General features: G+C 38.4%; 1 protein-coding gene across 1 annotated transcript in view; it reads left to right on the forward strand.

The window, feature by feature from the left end:
* LOC145988129 (cytochrome P450 4c3-like) overlaps positions 1 to 23,539 on the forward strand; it is a 69,924-nt gene extending 46,385 nt beyond the window's left edge. The window contains exons 9-12 of the mRNA XM_083122960.1: positions 865 to 933; positions 18,323 to 18,491; positions 20,974 to 21,153; positions 23,364 to 23,539. Coding sequence (XP_082979086.1) covers positions 865 to 933; positions 18,323 to 18,491; positions 20,974 to 21,153; positions 23,364 to 23,539 — 594 coding nt within the window. The remainder of the gene's footprint in view (positions 1 to 864; positions 934 to 18,322; positions 18,492 to 20,973; positions 21,154 to 23,363) is intronic.
* The last annotated feature ends 290 nt before the right edge of the window (positions 23,540 to 23,829 follow it).

The raw sequence follows: 23,829 nt of genomic DNA on the forward strand, positions 1-23,829 counted from the left end.
ATTAAAACGCCTTAATTTTTGTCCTCTGTACACGTCGCACCCTTCTAGCATTGTGAAGATTGAACTAATTCTCTGCAGTAGTTTGGTCAATGTCAGTCCGCTCGAAACAATATTCCGGACCACAACTCGCCTCCGTCATGGCGTAGACTGTTATCTCGGACAGAAATGTCGAACTGCTTTCCCCTAAACTGGTGGTCCTGGGTTCGATCCCTGCTGGAGGTCCATAGTTTTTCGGGTCCCACTTTAAAGTCCAGTCTCAATTAGCCTTACTGTGCATAAAGTGAACTTAAAACACCAATTCAACCATAACCAACCCTAAACTGGTTTCTGAAGTGGTGCGAACCAGAATGCTTTTACATCAGGAGCTTTGAGTTTCGGTTCGTCTGGGCCGGAGTAGATACTGCCAGCGTAAATTGGACTTCGAGTTCGAATTGCCTATCCGATTCCAGGCCACAGCGCCGAACTAGAACTGATAAAGCGAGAAGTGATTTCAGTTCGAACCGAACCAGAACTCGAACTGAAATGAATTTCAGTCGCGATCCCTGGTAATAGAACACTAAGAAAATTGGGAGGGGTGGTAATAGTTGCTTGGGGGTAGTCACATATTTCCAAATATTATACAAAAATACATCATTGGGCTAAATGAACTTAGACATTTAGGTTTTCTTGTTTGTTGGAGGGGTGTGCTATTGGCAACGGTTAACAAGGTGAAATCACCTAACTTTGTTCCCCTAATCTAACAAACATTTCCTTTTTATTGGCCAATTGTAAACATTGTACGGCATCTAATAGCTAAAGCAACTATGTTATATCATTGTTGAGAGGGTCAGAATAATACAAGCTATATTTTTGTTTCTGTTTCAGGGCCATGACACTACGGCGACTGCAATCAGTTTCTGCCTATTTCTTCTTGGCTGTTACCCTGACGTGCAGGTAGGTGTCCATTTAGACTGACTGGTATTAACATTCGAGTATTTTTCAGTCATAATCATGCTCTGTTCAATCTTTCCTCAAAATTTTCTGCCAGAGCTAGAATCTTAGGGAGTCTTTCGTCATTTCCTCGTAATTACAATATATATCAGAAGAGAGCAAGTTGCAAATTGAGAGATGTGAAGGTAGGGCCACACGCATTCACAATCTCGGCCATCTATGAAGGCGATATGATCAGCACCACTCTTCGGCTGACTTTACCCCACTGGGTTGCCCCAGCTACCAATTTATTAGAGGCTAGGTGAACCCCAAAGTCATTCCAAGCAGGAATGTATCTGGAGAATTTCCCAATTGAAATCACCCAGCCGTGTCTTACCATGGCAGTCTGACGCCCTACCGACTGGAGGAAGGTGAGTTCATCTCCGCTATGTCTGATGACTGAAAATATTTGAATTTTCCAATTGGGTTGGTCGAGGCCCATTGCACAGTTGTACAGATACCCTTTGAAATTGTATAATCAGTGCTGAGCATAGAGTGGACTTACACTGCAATGGTCTATTCAATCGCTTTTTACTGGTTCAATTGTAGCTTTTGATTGCTTTGTCATTACCTATTTAAAATATATATTGCCAGGACGTTTGACGCCTTTCAGGTCAGTGTTGAATCCAGCCTGTTTTCTCTGGGGGAATAACAAACTTTCCGAGGGAATGTCATAGGCAACAAATTATAACAATAATAAAGACAATACTAATACTGGGTCCCTTACCTCTTATACGTGCTTAAATTAAGTGTAAAAATCGATAAGACTGCTAAAGTCATCACTACCGTTCCTCAGCAAACTGTTGCCTGACTATCCGTAAAAACTAGGGCTGAGGCGAATTGGCCGATATCAGTAGTACTGGTATCGGTATGTATTCGGTTGAATTTTCGTCACAGATGCCATCCGATACGAAGGTTTTTTAGTGGCTAGAGCGGCCAAGAGAAACAACTCATTTGTCAAGTTTTGTCCTTCTCAAATGTTCGTTCATCCTTCCGTTGGGAATTCCATGTACATGTCCGAGAATGCTGTATACTCCTGGGATGACAAGATCAAAGGAAGAACTAAAATGAAAGGGCTGCGCCAAAACGTGACATTGAAGGCATGTAACTGCCTGCTGCTCTACGCAATGCGGAAATAAAGGCACCGTTCATTGCCAATTCTTGCTCGCAAACTCGTGGGGTAAGAACGTGGACGTTTTTTAAAACCAGCATTATCATCATACTAGACTTATTTCTGAGTTCCTGGGCAAGAGATGAATGTCGCTGTGGGAGAGAGGGTTGTGGATTTTCTTCTTGTGCTCTACCCTTCTGTGTGACTGCTGCTCGATACCGACACGACAGTGACTTGCTTTTATTGTAAATAACAGAGAATAATGAACAGCAGGCCATATACAGAGCCGGGCCAAATTAGCATTAATAAATATCTGCATTTGTATATATTTTTACGTCGTTTTCCTCCCCCTGCAGGTTAATCCAAACGGCAAAAATGTTGTTTTGATGTAATTGTGGTTCATGAAATGAATCAGGGGCACTTATAACAGTCTACAGATTTTTAGGTTTAACTGCAAAACTTTAAAAATGCTTGCAACATTTCAAAAACTACTTCTTCTTCTTCTTTTTTCATCATGTGGGGGTAGGAAGAAGTTCATATAAACTTTCACAAGACATTTTGAAGTGCTATAATAGTACATGAGAATAATTTGGGAGTTATTTAATGTCATTAATGGAATATGATGTGCTGAGTTTTATGACTCTGTAACTTGCCTTTGTTATTTTAAACTGTTATTATGCAAGTATCGGTATCGGCATCTCTTTCGGTTGGAATCGGTCAGGGTATCAGTATCGGCTAATTGTGGTATCGGCTCAGCCCTAATTAAAACAGATGGAAGAACATGAAATTTGTTAGAGCAGCAAAAGCTCATATTACACCAGTCCTGCCACCCAACACGGGCCCATTGTTGAGTTTCAATTATATTGATTTTTTATTATATATTAGTCGTTAGCAGTTATAAAAACGGACAATAATTTAAATTCGTTCATTATTTTGTATTTTAATTATAAAGTGGACTGAAACTGCTTATGATTACGAAAAATCCAGGAAAAGTGCGTTGCGTTAAATTAAGGCCGTACTAAAGGCAATTTTGTGGTAATTTTTCGATAACAGATGGCAGCACCGTTTGCCATGGCAACCGAGGGCCATGTTGCCAGATCTCCGCGTAAATATAACCAAGGTACATACATACAGGTAGGTCGATTAGGGTACTCGATGTGAGATGACGCCATATTGGTTAGAGGTGAGTTAGTGAATTAAAAAAAAGTAGTAAATCAGGGAAATTGATAAATCATGAGATTTTAGTTATATGTTCTTCTTGCAGAAATAAGCAATATATCATCAGTGGAGGGTAGTAATAGTCGAAATATTAATATAAAATCCGTTGTTTTATATTAAGTATTTGTTTTAAATATTTAGAACGCAGAGAAGAAAATGCAATAATGAGTGTAGTTAAATATTAATATAAAATTCGTTGTTTTATGTTCAGCATTTATTTTAATATTCAGAAGGCAGAGAAGAAAATACAATAATAAGTGTAGTTAATTCAAACACGAAACTGACCAAGTGAGGACAGTAATTGAAATAATTGAAAAATTTTGTGAATAAGTTTGAAGCAAATGCTGCGTTGACTCAGGCACGTATCCAAGGGGGGCTCAGGGGGCTAGAGCGCTCCCGAAAGTTTTCGGTTTACACTAGATAAAATTAGGTTTTTGGTTTCTTGTGTGTGTGAAATAAAATAAAGTGACGAAAATTTAAGGAGAGAAATAATTATCGAGGCAAGGTAAATTTTTCTACAACCCTGTAATTGATAATAGCACGTGTCCAATGTGGTGAAAAGGGGAGTCGATCCCCCAGGAAATGTTTCAGTTTACACTAGATAAAGTAGGTTTTTGGCTTCTTGAATAATGTGACGATAATTTAAGGAGAGTAATAATTATCTAGGCAAGACAGAAAATGTTCTATAACCCTGTTATTGATAATACCATGTATCCAAGATGGGGATCGTGGGGGAGGGGTCGAGCCCCTTTCAAGGGAAATCTTTCAGTTTACACTACATAAAATTAGGTTTTTGGTTTCTTGAAAGATGCGACGATAATTTAAGGAGAGAAATAATTATCGGGGCAAGGTAGAGAATGTTCCATAACCATATTATTGATCATAGCACGTATCCAAGTTGGAGATCAGGGGGCCGAGCCCCCGCAGGAAATCTTATCATTTTACACAGGATAAATTAGTTTTTTGGCTTCTTTATAATGTGACGATAATTTAAGGAGAGTAATTATCGAGGCAAGACGGATAATGTTCTATAACCCTTTTATTGACAGTATTGCACGTAAACTTTTCTTGCGTTTTCATTGTTGTTGTCGCAGCGAGCGCGATCATTGTGTAAAGATTTGTCATCATTTGGAAGCTGCACAACAAAGCGTGCCATGAGTAGGACGATTCTTTGTATTATTTATTCTTTGGAAAGCGGGAAAGGAAACGTTCTTAAATAAGAGGTGGAGTCGAACCACTGGTAATATTAACGAAACGTTTTACCTGCGGAACATTCTAGAATATAATGAAGACGTAAATACCCGGCTTCAATTTCCCGGTTGATCAGTAGAGTGCATCACACATATCTTTGCCGTTGCGCACATACCAAATTTCGTTTCGTCTCCCTCTCTCTTAGCAACACGTGCTCTACGCTGCTCGCCAACCTTCGCCATTGTTGCCATATTGTCATTCCATTCCTGGACACACTCGCGCAAACATCATTGTAAACAATTGAATAGCGCTCCAGCTCGCGGTTCACACCGTTCGGCAGGGACGGTAATGTGGCAATATAGCATGACGAGGTGGTTGCTTCTTTTATGCAGTGTATGTTCATTGGTTAGCTAGTAACTAGTGTTGCCAACTGTAAAAAGGAAGCATTATTTCTGTCACGGAAGGAGAAAGGCAGTTAAAGTGACGGTGAGTTTTGTTGTATTCGAAGCACCATATTTTTATTTCATACTAAGTATTTGACCGGTTTCACGTTGTGTGCGTGTATTGCGTGTGTGTATGTGAAAGTGTGTGTTTGTTAATGAACGTTAAATTCCATAATGCCTCCAGTTCTGTCAAAGTTAAAATCAAAAACCTTGCATAGGCAAGCTCTAGAAATTCACAAATTGTTCATATTTTATAATTTTGGAATTGTTCAAAAGAAATTATGTGGCTCCATGAGAATTTCAACTCTTGGCTCCGGCACGTGTTCTTGTAGAAATTGCATACAGGAAGCTGTCATTTTTGCTGCTTAATGCGATGCATATTGTTTTCTGTGTTAAAATTGCCATGCTTCGATGGGTGACAAGTTCATAGCCCCCCCCCCCAAAAAAAAAGACGAGCAGCTTATCGTCTAGTGGCAGTATATGTACTTGTTATTGTTGTGGAAGCCGGCATCGTTTGTAAATTTACAACAAACACAACCGACTGTCGCCGATCACAGAGAGGCAATAATACTGCTTGAGGAGGAGTGTTGTGGTCCAATTGTTGCGGTTTAACACATTCGCATATTATTAGTTCTCAAAACAGTGTATTATCTGTCGTTGCAATTCCGTACCAGTATAGACGGGTTTTGGGAGTGAACAGTTAGAACGCCACCAGTGCATTAATGCAATGGAAAATAATAGTGTTTATTTTGTTTGAAATCACTCAAATAAGGAATCACTATGAAGAAGTCTTCTTTGCAGCATTTTTGGTAATTTTACGTATGTGTTAGTCCATATTTTGCGATTTTTTAGTCCATATGTATGTAGCTACATACAAAGCCACTTGTTAGTACATGTTAATCCTAGTCCTGGTATAATGCACGATATCAACGTTAGATAGACCTGAATTCTCTAATTTTCTTGTTGTACGTAACAGCTGTGCATCGCCGCACTCCAGCGGTTTTTCTATCTGCTCCATTAGCAACACTTCTTGAGTGTGTCGCGCATCGCACGGCAGAAATATACGTGTTGGGCTCTACAACAGAATCTGTTAGTAATTCGAAAACGAAGTGGACTAGTGAGACAATTTCCCGTAAACTACCGAAGTCTACTTCTAGTTCGTGTCCAAAGTTGAAAATATTGACGTCTGTGGAACTCTAGGAGCCTCAGTGTAGTGCTAGTTCGGGGCATGAGGCGAAGAGATCGAAGGTCTAAAGTGAACATTTCACGAGTACCGGATATTGGGGCGGTTTATTAAGACATAAATAAGTTTCACAGATCAACTGTAATTTTATTTGTGCCCGGGTCAAATTGAGTGTTTGCAGTCCGAGACTTTCATGGGATAAAAATGACTTTTATTTAAGCCAACTGGGTTCGACCCACACTCAAAAACTTAACCACTACAATGGGACAGCCGAAAATTATATGAATGTCGAGAAGAGAAAGCAGGAAGATGTTGGATATGTAGATATTTTAGCGGAATTTTCAGGCTTTGCCAGGACCCGAACCAGGATCTCTGGCATGTCGTGCGGTTGCTCTACTGGCATACCCAGTATTTTCGAAGGGATGGGAGTGGGAGTGTTACGTGTACTTTTTCTCGGTAGTCAGTCTTCATTTTGCCATATTTCTCTGCCTTTGACGTTCATTTTTTTTTTAGAAATACTGGGCCAATGGAGGGTTATGACCCCCATCACGCCACTGAAGATAAATGAGTGAGCATTTTATCATATTGGAAGTCGAAGCATTAGATGTGTTGGGAACGGAAGGGTTTTCACTGTGCATTAATTGTTTCTCGATCCAGCTGTGTTCGAGAAGACTTCCTTTGTTTCGTGCCGATATATGACAAGACTGCGGAAGCTGTGACAGACAATTTTGAACACCTGCGAGTGCTTAGGCCTGAATATGAACAATTTGGTGGGTTGCATACATGGGAAGACAAAACACATTAGTGGTGTTCAGGTTCATTCGAGAACTGTGTGCATCCAGTTCACAGGCCACAGTTTGAATCTTGCATCGTCGAGTGGATTGTCCATCCATTGTGTAACAGCTTCGTGAAGACACTCAAAGACACCAAAGATGTTTTGATGCCTGATGAAAAGAAACGGACAAACACGTGGTAAAAATGGGAACCTTAAACGGTGGCTACTACTTAGGGGACAGTTCCTCCCCATTTTTTTGCCTCCGCAACATGACCTCTTAATGCTAGGCCTTATCTACCAAGAGAAAGTAAACTTTCCGTGCCTCCCTCCATCCCCGCTTTGCCACCAAAATGGCACCACTTGCCTTAAATATGCACCTGTGAGGTTCTATCTATACCACTTAAAAATATATTGTCTCCCCTCGCCCCGAAAGGAATTTCTGGATACGTGCCTGCGTTGACTATACACTTCATTTTGTATGACAGTACTTTCTACTTTTGATTGGAGACTTTATACTCTGTCCCAACTATCTCTGCTGCAGCAAGGCTGCACATAGCAGCAGAGAAGGGGATCGAGTGGGCAGAGCGAAGCAGTACACGATGCTGCGAAAGCTGGTATCTACAGCAGCTTTCCGCCGTTCCGCGCAATCCCGTTCCCTCTCACGTGTTCGTTGGTAGAGCCGTCTCGCGTCACTACTTGCTCAGAGACTTGCTTTCGTTCGCTTGCTCCAGCGAAGTCATTTTCTTGTGTATGGAGCGACCGTTCAAAATATTCTTTGGTAGAACGTATTCAACGCACCGTGCTTTCATTGTTGAAATGCCATTTGCAAGATATTATTTTCTGCACCCTGTATTAGTAAAATGAAATTAAAGATGAAACACATTTTCATTTCTTTCAATTATAAACATTGTTGAAAAATGCTTAAAAGTATTATTGTTAATTTTTCCACAAGGCCGTAAATTTCAGTTTCCTAATGTATTTTTCTTGCAGAATTACAATTGATACAAAAAAGTGTTCCATTTTCTCAGGATGACGATAAGACCAAATAATTTTTCCTTATTGTCAATTGTGAATATTCGTCTGAAGAAGATCCTGTTAGAGGGTGGAGACGTTACGTTTTTATGTATATTTTTTTATACTATAAAAGCTTTCCTTCGTCAACATTTTAATGACATGAAAACAAGACTTAACTGTGTTACAATGGAAATTAAATCTCAAATTACTATACTTTAAGAACATTATTTATTTGAAAAACTTAAATTGATGTTTTAAGTCATGTTTACGCACAGAAAGGCTAATCAGGACTGGACCTACAGTTTAAAGTGGGATCCGAACCACTGTGCAATGCGCCTCCACCATGTATCGAACCTCTTGAGTAGCTACAAGGCGACGACTTTACCACCACGCCATCGGGGAGGCCTTTATTTGAAAACCGGGAATAAAGGTAAACGAGCAGCAGAGTGATTGTTTGTTCGTTTCAAAATACTTAAGTACAATTTTACACAAGTTGCTTCCGCACAATGTCCAAAGTCCTGTTTCACAGTTCTTCACGAATTATACTGGTTTGTTCAGCAGCTGTCTTTGGAAGTAACAGTAACATTTTCGAGTAACATTAACTTTAAACTACTTACTTTATGAAATTAGTACCTGAAATTCAGTTATTTTCCCACCTAACTATTAACTAACTTCGAAGTTAGTTGTACACTCCTGTTCACATAAAGTGTCACTCTTTATAGGGTCGAACAGTTGAAGTATGTACCAATTGATGTGAACAGAAGTGTACAATTACTATTTTTTTTGCATAGATAGGAATTTTCTTCTGTTCCATTTTTACAATTTGTTGAATCATATCCTCGTCTGAAAGAATGGATGAATTAGTGATTATTGAAATCGTGAGACCATGAGAACAATCTTATTTATTGCCAAGAACCAGAATGTATCTATTCCAAGTGTATTTTAATTAGAATAATTTCTAACAATCCTCATTGGTATACCACAGTTCAACAGTAATTCTGAATAATATATTGTTTGCTCAACAAAAATACAATAAATTATTATTTTTTCATCTTTAAGTAAAATATGTGGATTTTATTACCTCTGCATTTACATATAAAATATATTAACTTAGTTATAATTATGTGGTTGATTGATTTAGTTTATTTTCTGCCATTTTTGTCTAATCGCAAAGATGAGAAGGAGTGATAAATGATGAAACTTATGAAGGATCACATACAAAACATACCCATGCCGGGATTCGAACCAGAGACTCCTAGCGTCGTAACGCGCTGTTCTAACCACTCCAACACGTACACCAGCAGTTATGATTGAAGACTAAAATTGGTAAACGCTGTAAGTGCCACAATAATTCAAACACCGTTTTCCACGTTAAACTGTGAAATGTGCCATGCTTTATAATGTGGTAAATGTAAAATGTGGCTGGTAGCCCTCTAAGTAGTTCAAAGGGCGTGTAAAGAGGTCACTAGTGTGCACGTTCTTACGGGCTGATGTGCGGAACGATGCGATTTCCCAAACACTTTCGCTTTTGGCACTTACAACGTTTACCACTTTTAGTCCTCAATTATATATGAACTTAATGCTAAGTTGTTGGTGGTCATCTGTGATGAAATGAATAGTGCACTTGCATTTCATGTTCTGAACCATGTCTTACAAGATATAACTAATCTAGAATAAAGTAATTGTAATAGTAACTAAATTAGATTCGTTTTAAAGCTACAGTAATTATAACTGAATTAATTTCTCAAATGATTAACTTTGAATTACTTTGAAAAGTAACTTTCCACACACTGTCGATATCTTAGATAAGATACTCAGATAAGAATTGTGAGAGAAGTTTTCTAAGATACAATATGGTAATAATTACCATTAGAATAAAATTCAAATCACTCAAAAATCATTGCATGAAGGGACTACTAAAAGTATATATTCATGATATACGTATAAATTCACATTAACATTTTTCTTTCAATGTAACTTCATTCTCCTTCTTGCCCATCCTGCAACATTATGTAGTTCTCTCATAGATGCGTATGCTTCTTGCTGTCTTGAAATCATCATTCCATTCAGAAAGCAATGAATATCCTAAGATTGTGGGCAAATACCCTTCAAAATTGGAACTAGCAAAAATTTCAAGGAATGTGTGCTATAACTTGACAGACAAGACAAACAAGTTATACCATTCCCATTATTTTCAGTTTCTCAAATATACCGTTCCCAATTGCTGACTACTTGCAACCAGATATTAAGAAGTCTTGCAACATCATTTCTTGAGTATATTTTGGACTCTTGATATCTTGTAAACCATAACCATTCAACCATGTATGTGCAAATTGTGTACAGTTCAAACAATCCACACAGACGATTTTGATTCCATAGAAGCATATCCACAAACTTCCACGGTATTGGGTTGCCATTGTTAGTCAAATCTGTTGACCTTTTTACAAGTTTCAAGTATTCTTAGAAGACACATCAAATAGATTCTCAAATGTTCATCTGCAAAAGGAGAAAATAAAAATATTGTTAATATGGTGTATGAGACTATGAACTTAACAAAGATGAAAAAAATAATTTTCATTATATTGTTAAAACCACAGACAAGTTGAGTTAATAATAAAATGAAAACAACTTAGAGATGTTGTGTAAGTGGATGTGAATGTAATTGATCTAAACTGCACAATAATGGTTAACGAAGTGGTCCTTTTATAACAGAATTATAACAGAATATAAAAGGTTTGATTCACGGTACCATAGGCGTGCGCAGACCCTCTGTGATTAGGGGGTGGGGGCAAAAGCCTTGAAAGTTTAGTCGGGAAAGAAAAACTTCACTTTATCTCACTGTTTTAGTTCTATTGCATTGATGAGTATATGTGTGTGTGTGTATATGACATATTATTTATATACATTACACAATCAATTCATCCGCCCCATAACAAACCAATAACAAAAATGTTATAAATTGTCTCTGAAATATGCTCGCTCCTTTTCCTCCAAACCAAGCTATTACAGGAGCTACTGTCTGAAGTACTTAATTGTTCTTACACTGTGTCTGGTAATTTACAATGCACTACAGAAAATAAATTGCGAGCGAAGCGAGCAAGAGGATTTCACGATCCAAATTTTTGCAAAGTGAAAACTGTATTGATTTAATATGGCGCAAAAAAAAAATCACGGGACGCCATGGCGTTCTCTTTTACAATTTTTCTCATTCAGATTGTTCAGCGTCCAGGGACAACTCCCGCCGTCCCCTAGCTATGACTATGAACTTGACAAGACTGTAAGAAAAGCAGATATTGAGAGCGAACCGAGCAAGAAAATTTTACGAAATGTAGTTTTGTTTGTATATAAAATTTGAAGTCGAGGGGACAATTGCCCCTCTGTGCCACCCTACAAGTGCTCCTGGCCGTCTGGAAAAAATGATGATAGAAAGACGTGAAAACTAATTCCATTTTGAGTATCCTATTGTCCTGCTATTCTTAATTTCTGCTAGTTTTACTTTTTCTTAATTCAATGTTTGCCCTCCTAGAATTGATTTCCGTCCAAGGTTGTGATAAGGCAATGCCCCTCTGCCCCCTTGTGGTTGCGCCACTGCAACCAATATCGTCTAATAAGTCATAAGATTCCTCTACACTAAATTTCTAGTTGAAAGTATAATAATGTAGGGCCATGGAACGTCTAGAAGGGGGGCAAGGATTACCACACCTCCCTCTTCGAAAACGAATATCTACCTAAAAGTATATATTTCACACGTATAATTTGATTTCAGTCATAGTAATTTACATTAATTATTACGTATGTAATGGAGGGACGCAAGTATGCGATAATTTCAAATTCAAGTGGTGTTTTTGAGGGGGCAGCACTATTATCGGGGTAATATGCCCCACGGAAAAATACCTTGCTTGTCCCTATGTGGAAAAAATCTGCGAACGTCCGTGAGCCCCCTTGCCCCCTCCCCCCCGTGCGCACGCCTATGAATAGGACTTTGACTTCAGTAGGTTATTGAATCAAATATTCGTAACATAATCTGGACAAATTATGATTTCTCTGAAAATCACTCAATCTTACCCACAAATAAATAATTAGCCTTGCACTTGTAAGATATGTGAACTTCTAATATTTACTAATCTATACTAATTTGTAAATTCTCAGTAAACACGAAAACTATTGTTTGGTAGACTGTTAGGACTTTACTCTTTTAGCTGTTAGGGTGTACTTTTACACCTTAAATACATAAAGCTTGAACTTATTGAAAATGTTGCGCTACCATTACAAGGCGTTCAAAATTATGAAAGAACGAGAAAACCAAATGTTTTATACAGCTTACAAAACCGGTTTTCTGACCTGATTCTGTAAAAGAAGATATAGAACGTTGTCCAGAACTTGCACAAAATTCGGGGATCTCACAATAAATCTATTCCAATCCAACCTAACAGCTTAACCTACTTATTGCATTTAACATTTGCGAGCTTTATGAACTGTGTTCAAGTTTCAAAAACATAAAAGAGAAAAATCTTGTTCAAAACAGGTCAGAAACAACTCGTTCCAGCTAGGGATGGCCAGATCCGGATCCGGTTGGTTCCGGATCCTAAAATTTTTCGGATCCGGATCCGTGGATCCGGAATTTTCAGATCTGGATCCGGATCCGGTACTTTCGGATCCAGATCCAGAACTTTCTGATCCGGATCCAGAATTTTCGGATCCGTATCCGGTACTTTCGGATCCGGATCCGGTATTTTCGGATCCAGATCCATTTTGCCATCCCACATGCGCTCCTTTGGAAAGTAAGAATGTGCTTATAAAATATTGTTACCTGCTAATATATATATATATATATATATATATATATATATATATATATATATATATAATATACATACACACATATATATATAGTGTGTGTGTGCGCGTGCGCGATTTGTAACTAATTAATACACTTACAAGGGAGTTCTAAGTCTCCCCCTCCGATTTCCATGAAACCTGCAGGGCCCAAATGAAGAAATACGTGTTTTTTTGTTTCGGCAAAAAATTTGTTCTAGGGGGCAACCACCTCTCAAATGTTAAGATAAGGACAAATTGAAGTGGGGATCTGACCCCTGTGTTCCCCTCCGATTTCCATGAAACGTGTCAAGTGTATAGTAGGGATGGCCAGAAATCTAGATCCAGAACTTTTTTATTTTAATTTGTAGAACTGTAACTGTAGAACAATTGTATAATTTTTGTATAACATTTCTATCTTTTTGATTTGATTTTGATTTAGTGTATTTTACTTCGCGTTTTGTGCATCTTGGCTAATTTTCGAAGATGGGGATGAGTGATGAAATGATGAAATTGATGAATGGACATTCACAAACAACCAAGCCCTAGCGGGATTCGAACCCGGGACCCTTGAACATTTCTATCTTGTTATATGTGTTAAAGGTTTCATCCTGGAATGGAATGTCTCACATTTATGTGTGTTTTCATCCCCCCCCTCAAATGTCAAGATGAGGAGAAATTGAAGTGGGGATCTGACCCCGAAACCACGTAAATATGGCATAGGAGGAAACAGGGGGCATACGGCCTCTCTATACACCTGTCAAATTTCATGAGAATCGGAGGGGGACACAGGGGTCAGAAGATCCTCACGTCAATTTGTCCTCATCGTGACATTTGAGGCGGTTTTTGCCCCCTAAAACAGTTTTTTAGCCGAAACAAAAAAAACACGTATTTCTTCCTTTGGGCCCCTCTATACATCTGCCAAGTTTCATGAAAATCGGAGGGGGACACAGGGGTCAGATCCTTACTTCAATTTGTCCTCATCTTGACATTTGAGGGGATTTGTGCCCCCTAAAACAGTTTTTAGCTGAAACAAAAAACACGTAATTCTTCCTTTGGGCCCCTCTATACACCTGCCACGTTTCATAGAAATCGGAGGGGAACACAGGGGTCAGATCCCCACTTCAATTTGTCCTCATCTTGATATTTGAGAGGAGGTTGCCCCCTAGAACAATTTTTTTTTGCCGAAACAAAAAAACACGTATTTCTTCATTTGGGCCCGTTTATACACACACCTGCCAAGTTTCATGGAAATCGGAGGGGGACACAGGGGTCAGATCCCCACTTCAATTTGTCCTCATCTTGACAATTGAGTGGGTTTCGCCCTGTAAAACTGTTTTTTAGCTGAAACAAAAAAACACGTATTTCTTCCTTTGGGCCCCACTATACACCTGCCAAGTTCATGGAAATCGGAGGGGACACAGTTAAATGCCTACTTAAATTTGTCCTCATATTGACATTTGAGGGGGGAGGTTGCCCCCTAAAACAGTTTTTAGCCGAGACAAAAAAAAACACGTATTTCTTCATTTGGGCCCGTTTATACACACACCTGCCAAGTATCATGAAAATCGGAGGGGGACACAGGGGTCCGATCCTCACTTCAATTTGTCCTCATCTTGACATTTGAGGGGGTTTTGCCCCCTAAAACCATTTTTTAGCTGAAACAAAAAAAAAACACTTATTAATTCATTTGGGCCCGTTTATACACACACCTGCCAAGTATCATGGAAATCGGAGGGGGACACAGGGGTGTCTTACACTTCGTAATTATTTAACACTGCATATATTATAATGTTTTATTTTAATTTGTAGATCTGTAACTGTAGAACAATTGTATAATTTTTGTATAAGATTTCTATCTTGTTATATGTGTTAAAGGTTTCATCCTGGAATGTAATGTCTCACATTTATGTGTGTTTTCATTTCCAATACATTCGAATGAATACATATTCGTTTCAATGGCATTTACAAAATCACCTCTGACATGTGTGCACGAGTGTGTTAGGCGATGCCTAGCAAAGTATTTTAGGAACAACACTTGAAAAAAAATCTTGTAGGACTAACGAAAAATTTATTTGTAATCGAAGATCATAATACCTTTTAAGGTGTGGTAATATTATAATGGGATTGAGATACGAAACTCTCGGATCCGGATTTTCGGATCCGGATCCAGATCCGAATCTTTTGGATCCGGAACTCTCGGATCCGGATCCAGATCAGGAACTTTTGGATCCGGATTTTTCGGATCCGGATCCGTTAGGCCATCCCTAGTTCCAACCTTGTACAAGGGCAGAATGAAACTATAATGAACGACTGATTTGTAATACAAATTCCGATGTACATACATTTGAATAGCACCAGTGAAATACGAAAATAATCTCCCAAGAACGATAGTAGAGCATTTTGTGCAATATCGATTTAATGCCAGAATATAATCTATATCAAGCTATTTCATGCTCTAGTAATAATCACAAAACTGTAATATCTGCATTATGCCTAATTTAATATAACATTCTCTTCTGATTTTACAATTGCAAAGAATTATGAACTTCGTTTGTAAGGAAAAATGCGTGCTGCGTTGTAAAGGTTGAGACGTTGAAGCGATATTCTCACAGAAATTATATCGGAAGGTATTTCCTCAACATATAAATAAATCATACATTCTGCATCACTCTTACATATTGCAAACGTTTTACTTTTGATGGATTAAGCAACAAGCGTTTAAATATAAGACTTACCTTTCAGTTTTTTCCGATGTTTCCTTCTTCCAAAATTTACTGGGATTCGTTATTCTCTGGTAACTTGGTTTAACTTTCACGATTTCGACGCACTTGTATTGATCATATCGTTAGAAAACACGGCGTGAAATATCGGCAACAGTGTTGGCTAAAATCTGCACCACGGAGTATATTGCGACGAAACGTCACTTCAAAAGTTTTAATGATAAGCACTACTCTCTCAAGGTACGAAATGTTTTCATTTTTTCACATAGTATTTTAGATGCTTGCGGGAAGAACATGTGATCTTTGTTTCACCACGAAATCTTCCATACTAGTCATAAAAGAAAGAAAATGCACCGGTATTAGGCCTAAAAAAACTACCACTCCAGCGCCATCTGTACGGAGCAGTTTGAACATGACGGAGACCTTATATTTTCTGTTATTTACTTAAATCCCTTCAATCGTAACAGAATTAGAAGGTTCACATGTTCTAGTGAATAAAACAATCTTTTATATCGGAAAATTTCTTCCTTACCGAATCTATATTAGTTGTACGGTTACCCTTAGAAATTTGGGTCTATGCTTTAGCATGGCTTTAGAACCTCCTTAAAGCAAATGAGAAAAGCCAAAATGAACATGACTGACAAAATCTTAGATATGGTCCGAATGCTCAGCCAGGTTATTGAAATTTTCGGGGGGACATTTCAATTTCAGGAAGCAATTCCTCTCCTGCGCCAACGCCTGAATTCATCATTGTTTTATTACATTACAACTACCGACATCGTAGACTGCTAAGCTGTTCAGACGTTCGGAGAAGCGAAACGTCGCAGCGGGAAATAATTTTGAGTTTGCATCTGCATAAGCTATGCACTGCACTATACTCTCTTCCGGGAATCTGTGGAGAAAGGCCGCGCATAACAGTAGAGATGGGGAGAAAGCGAGAGGGCGAAGCGAAGCAGTATGCGTTCCTGCTAACAGGAACATTTTCCTCTTCATGCTCTCACTTCTCCTTTCACGAATTCATTGATCGAACCCTCTCGAGTCACTACTTGTCCTGAAACTTGTTTTCCTTCGCTTGCCCCACAGAATTCCGAGATAGAGTACAGTGGCTCCGTCTAATTCGCTGCATTTTTTGACTATCTCTGCACTTTGGCGTCTAGTTGGTTACAAATTGCAAGAACGAACCTTCTTTTTAAAACGCTGATGTCCAGGGGTGACACCAAAAAATTTTGACCGGGTGGCAGAAGCCAAATACTGATCAATTAGGGTGGGCAGATATAAAGTTTAAGAGTTTTACAAACATGTATTCTCTCGTTATCCTCTCTCTCTCTCCCGAATTCCTTTGTATTTCTTTCGTCTTTTCTATTAGCTTATCTATCCTTTCCACCATTTTACTCTGCTTGAATTGCCCCTCCTTCTCTCTCGCTTTTGCACACACATTGGGTCCAGTCTTCTTATCAAAATTCTTTCCACTCCAATCTAGAGAGAAGTAGCGAAGGCACTGGATGTCGTCACCTTTGTAAAGCCTCTTGGCTATCAGTCATATCTTACCTGTGTCAATCCTATTTCTCTCATTAAGTGTTCCTTCCCTTCTGTATGTCCCTGCCCACGCCTTTCAACTGCTCACTGTGTAGAACCTCGCTTTGTACATTGGATATTTTGTATTATTCTTTTAAATTAAGAAGGAATTCAACACAGCCTATACTTTATTAAGGGAACGAAGCAGAACATTTTTTTTCTTGTTCATAGCGCTTTGAAACTCTTGGAAACAGTTTCAATTACTGACTATTGCCTCACAAGCGAAATACGTTATCCATTACCCAAAACGCTAGGTCATGAAAATAAGTTCTTGTTCATACCATATGGAAGTAACGCAAATTTGTTTTTATATGCTTATTTGTTTGGGTTTTCTTAATATTTTTCTTTATCACATCATGTATGATTTTGCACTCCCACCTCGGAAAAAGTGCATCCCTGTAGATAGGTATTGCAAGACTTCGAGCCACGGCCCACGGGAGTGTTAACTCGACAACAAGCCTAATATTTCAAGTTTTCAACAAGGAATAAAATGAATTACAAAAAATAAGTATTATCAGTCACCATATTTTGCTACGATTTTCGTTATCTTACTCGGGGAACTGATGTAAATCCAAAAACAGCGTGTCGGACCCTGTGGCCGAGTGGGGTCGGCCCCTGTGGCGGAGTGGTTACCACATAGCGCTACGACGCCAGGGGTCACGGGTTCGAATCCTGTCTCGGACATGGATCTTTGGTTGTCTGTCCTGAAAAGTCCTGAAATTGAAATATGAATGAAATGATATGAGTGAATGAAGTGTGATGGGGGAAGCTTCCGCATAGGGGCTTTCCTTTATAAAAAAATAATAAAAAAAGTTGTTAGCGCATCGCGCTGCGACGCCAAGGGTCCCGGGTTCGAATCCCGCTAGGGCTTGGTTGTTTGTGAATGTCCATTCATCAATTTCATCATTTAATCACTCATCCCCATCTTCGCAAATTAGCCAAGAGGCACAAAACGCGAAGTAAAATAAACTAAATCAATCAATCAACCAAAGACAGCGAAACTTCCTGTAGGATGATAATTTGTGAGCCTTTCTAGCATCGATAATATTATAACGAAAAATCTGCACGGAGTAAAGACAATAAATATATTTTTGTTGTGGTATTCATATTATTCTAAATACGTATTAATACTTCTTGAATTTATTCAGGTGGGAAATCGGGTGGGCAGAAGAATTTTTGGATTGGCAGTTGCCCACCCGCGTCCACCTGCTGATGTCTGTCTTGGGAGACTCCAAACGACATAGAGAACTTGACAGAGGTGAGATTTTTAGAGCAACATATTAATTATTTGTCCTTTCTTCGCAGGAGAAGGCGTTTGAGGAGCTGAAGTCGATCTTCGGAGACTCCAAGAGACAAGCCACCATGCAGGACCTTTCTGAGATGAAGTACCTGGAGAGATGCATCAAAGAGTCTCTAAGGCTATACCCCAGTGTTCCCATGTTTGCAAGGGATCTAAAAGAAGATGTGCATACAAGTAAGTGTTGCCATTCAGAAATGATGTTACAGATCTCCTCGATGGCATAGTGGTAACATCGTCGCCATGTAATCAAAGGAACTCGGGTTCGATACGCGGTGGAGACACATCGTGAGTTCCGATTAACCTATCTGTGCATAAGGTGAACTTAGAACAAAACCCGAAAGAACAGATGGTGTGTTTTTTCCTCTAATATCTGTCCCTCGCGATGAACATTGTATACTACGCGATAGAAATGTAAACCTACTTAAACTCCTTAGTTTATGATTCCATCCATTTTGAGCTTCTGTAATCCATTAGACCAGAAAAATTCAAATCGCACAAAATGCATGCATCAGATATACTTTTGGCCTGGATAAACGCGATCACATCCTTCCCATCTTAAACAGACATAATATTTTAACAATGGCCAACAGGAGGCTACTACACTATCTATCTTTCATTCATGATCTGCAAACTGAACGTAAACCCGCGTAATTATTTGAAAAATTATGTAATCGCAACACAATTCACAGACACGGGACACGTCGTCACAATGAACTTGACATTCCTCACCATTCGACTACGCTATATACCTCATCCTTTTCTATATCTGCCCCGAAACCATGGAATGCACTACCAACAAATGTTGGTAAAACTCAATAAAACTCAATAAGAGTTTCAAAATTAAATTAAAAGAAATGCTTCTACAGGAACAGCAGCAGAACAGTAGCACATACTAGAAATGAACTGGCACTCAACAAACGACAAAACACTCATAGTCTATAACTGTAACTATTGGAATTTTATTAATATCTTCAAATTATTATTATTATTTACTTAAATGCAAACCTTATGTTAACATTTACATTTATATATTTTTTTCTTTTTTAATATTTTCTTGTTCTTTCACATTTATATAATCCTATGACTAATGTTACTGAAATAAGAATATTCGTAATTGTAGGTAATGTGATTTTTTTTATTTCTCTTTAGTGTAATCAAGCTTTCCATCTGTACTCATATATTATCATATTATATTATATATACTTATATTTCTTATGTAGCTCATGACAAGGGTTAGGTGGTAGAACAGCCTACGGCTGAACCTCGCCCGCTAAATAAAGGAATTATTATTATTATTATTATTATTATTATTATTATTAATATATGTTTACATCAAGGTGGATTGATTTCAATAAGGTTGATTTAAAATCGCGATATAAATCAAGATTTAAATCAGGTGATTTTGTTGAAAAAAACAGTGATTTAAATCACTCTAAATAAGTAATTGATAGAATAATGTACATAAGGATTTTTTAGATATCAGAATCACTTTTGGTGAAAGTACATTACTCTCGTAATCATTTAATGGTGATTATAAGGTTCTAAGATAGGAAAATAAACGAAATAAGATATATGTACTGATGGTGTGAAGCGAATACGAAAGGAAATGTAAACACAGGATTTCTCTTAATTTAAAATTCAATAATTTTATGGGCGAAAGTAGCGTTACGAACTAGGTTCTTGTCCCAGGGCTGGTCCCTGGAGACACAATTGGGGGCGTTAGAACCTTAGTCGTACCGGATTTCACCCTCTGTATTAGGGTGTGGGACCCGTTGACCAACGGGCGACGAGTCAGAGGTGGAGGAGTTAAATTAAAGAAACACTAATTGAATAGTTAAGTGACTGAGTTTTATGTGACAAACACTCCAATAGATTATTAAGAGGGAGAAGGATTAGCACCACGATACTTATCTCCGGATCGCCTGGACGCTTTAACGGTCGGTTGGCCTGAGGCGTCTCACCTCTGGACAGACCCCGGTTTGGGCCCCACTGCTTCTGGGCGGCCCTGGAGACCATTCTCCCCGTCGCGACCCGATCTGGATCCTTGGCGTCCTCGTTGGCTTCTCCTCCTGAGGCCGGTTGTTAACCCCATTTATAGTGCTCTCGGGAGTTGGGAAATGCTTAGGGTAGGGTTTCCGGGTATGGCCGGTAACGGTAGCAAACATTTTGTAGAGAAAATTAATGAAATTATTCTTAGTTTCATTAACAAACTCAACAAACATTTCCATACTAGGGACAGTATCAGAAACAGAAAAATGTATATTTACATATATTTATTATTTGCTATAATCAAACTGTTCAAATATTTTACACGACCGTTTACTAGATAACCTTTCCTATAAAAGCATACATCTATGTGCATGATGCCAAGAACCATGTAAGCAATTCTTAGCATGTTTTTCTTTTAAAAAAATTTAAACATCGACAAATAAAAAATCGATTTAAATAAAAAATCGAATTTTAATAAAAAAACATCAAAAAGATTTGTTTAATAAAAATCCTGATTTTTATCCATCCTAGTTTACACATTTAGGATAACCCTGTGTAATAAATAGCATTTTGTTAAAAATAACTCCTAGAAAAAAAAGCGTTATCAATACCAACTTTTGGAAGTTGTACTTAGGTGTTGATAATTACTTTTCCCTTTTCCTTTCAGAAGATTTCACTCTGCCTGCAGGGGCCACTGTTGTCATCTCTCCGTTCATGGCTCACAGGAATCCGAAGGTGTACTCAAACCCAGAGGATTTCAACCCGGGCAACTTTCTTCCCGAGAACAGTCAAGGGAGACACACCTACGCCTACATCCCTTTCAGTGCTGGACCAAGAAACTGCATAGGTAATATTCTACAACTCATTTATGTGTACTTTAAAGCAAGATATACAGAGGGTAATGCTCCCTCCTGTGCAGTTGCACACTCGCGTGATACCAGAAAGAAGAGTGCGTTGTGTGTATAGGTACGGCTTCATATATTATTGATCTCGGTCACCTTTATGCCGTAGGTATACATTCCTGAATTCGCGATTAAAATTACCACCTGAGCGCTAGTATCGATTTCAATATGGCCGCTCTATTTAGGATAAATCTTTGTTTACATTCAGTAGTAGTACGTAATAACAGCGTGTTGTCATGGCTAGTATGGGGGAAACGTTTAAATTACGCGATATTCTTAAATATTGCGAACATCGCAGGTTGTAACTGGGGCTCTCGGAAATGATTTGAAAATAAAGCAATTTACCTGTATTTGCAAAGCTTGGGCAGGAGAAAAATGTAAACATACCGTTGCAGTTCTTCCCCCAAAGAGGCAGGCTGGTTTAATAATGATAATAGAATTCACAATTTCATCGAGGCTATCTTTACTGAAAAAGGACTTACTGAATGAAACAGCGACATTAGCATGTCGATTTTCTTTTTCTGGTTACCTTTATGATTACAGACATTAATTCATTCTCAAACTATTTTCATGTTCATGAAGAACAATTTAAAACTTTACTTTCATGGTAATAGAATCATCTTTCGGAAACTAAAGTGAATGGACTCGTGCATTCTTAATAATTTCCTTGCCGCATTTCAATGATATCACCCATGCCAATTTTCTGTCAATCAATTCTGTTTTCCCTGATTTATTTACAAATTTAATTTTGTTGATTCCACGGGGTGGAAACACATGTAAACGTTTCACTTGTCCTGACCCACAAAACGATTTGGAGCAAAAGAATTGAACAGTAGACGTTAATCTTTTGAACACATTTCCCATGTTTTGAGACATCAACACAACACCGTATCCTACATAGAGTAGTTCCGGAAAATCCCACCAGATGGCATATCGGATAATTTTAATCGGGAATAGTTAGCTAAGGACTTGAGTAATCCGAATTCACTTGCTGTTCTGCACTTGAAAACTCCACATCTGGAGACGAAGAGTCTGGTTCGCTTCTCTTATCACGGGGGATCTATATATAATGGTTGGCGGGGAGCGGGGGCATCGGAATGAATGTCTGAGAGGAATGGTGCTGATATCAATATCTTATAAATCAAGACTAAACGATGAGACCCTTCCGAACTTGTCGAGACGAGTCTCGTTCGAGACTTCAATAATTTAGAAAATAAGACGCAATAATACTTCTCGCAAATCAACGGTCCTTTACTATATGATTGACTCAGACGTACTAAATTGGTCGTTTCTTAATTAGTGAAATGCTTAATACAGAACCGTAAGTTTGTTTCATTCTGTATAGACAAGAAGGAAACTTTGTCTTCGACACTGGCATGCCTAAGGAGGGGTTGGTGGGGGTCATAACCCCGGTTTTTGGCCCAGTTTTCCTAAAAATGAACGTCAAAGGCAGAAAAAGATGGCAAAATTAAGACTGACTACTAAAAAAGTATACGCAAACCTTCCCTTTCAAGAATCCTGGACACGCCACTGGTCTTCGGTATGGAGTAGAGAAAGTAAGATTTAACCGACAATGAGACAGGTTTCTTCCTTTACGAGACGAAATTCTCCAGGTCTCGTCTCATCTCTTTACCATCCTTAATTTATGACTCGTAACTTCTCGAATTCTTTCTTCTCTATTCTATTTATGTTATTTTAGTGGTATTTCTACCTCTTGGCTTAATTACGAAATTGAGGAGGAATTGTGAGTTGATGGAATAAAAAATGTGACAGGCACAACAATACATCCATGCCTTAACCTAGGCTTCGAATCCTGGGCCTCCTACCTACAGAAAAGTGTAACATTAGCGACAAATTTTTTCTTAATTTCCAAAAGATAATAAAAATTTTCTTGCAGAGGAGCCACATATTCGTTCGTGTCAACTGACAAAATCTCAGAAAACACAAGAGTTACAATGATGAAATTTAGGAACACACGAAAATGATATTATCGTGACATAAAATATTCCATTAAAAATGGTGGCTTTGTAAGACTCAGCTATAAATTGCTGAAACTTTTTGTACCCTCTGAAAAGCTAGGAACAACTAACAGACGAGGAAACTCAAGGAAATTCCTTCACTACTCGGATATCAATTCAACTCTTATCTGTTTCAGGTCAGAAGTTCGCTATGTTGGAGGAGAAGGTTATCATTTCGTCTGTCCTGAGGAACTTCAAAATAGAATCTCTTCAGAAAAGAGAAGATCTTGCGCTGGAAGCCCAGCTGGTTCTCAAATCAGGAAATGGGCTGAGAGTGAAGCTCGTTCAAAGACACTCGATGTGGTCATCGTGATAATAGGTTTGTTCATGATACTACTATGTATTAATTAAAGTTTTGTCGTCTAGCATATTGTAGTATTTATTTTGCAGTATTTCCTTATTTAGTCGTAACTCAACGAATTAGAGTACTTCACATGACTTTGTTTTCAGACTAGTTGCGCTATGTTCAAATCATTTGCAACAGACTTTTTATGTAAGTTTGCTGCAAGTGAGATTACATGCAAGTCTGTTGACTTGGCCTTTTGATAATACTTGATGACACTGCATATCATTGCATAAGTTCATAGTACAGCGACAACTCGA

The sequence above is a fragment of the Lepisma saccharinum genome, chromosome 5 (genome assembly GCF_977018435.1).
Source record: "Lepisma saccharinum chromosome 5, izLepSacc3.1, whole genome shotgun sequence".
NCBI classification, from domain to species: Eukaryota; Metazoa; Arthropoda; class Insecta; order Zygentoma; family Lepismatidae; genus Lepisma; species Lepisma saccharinum.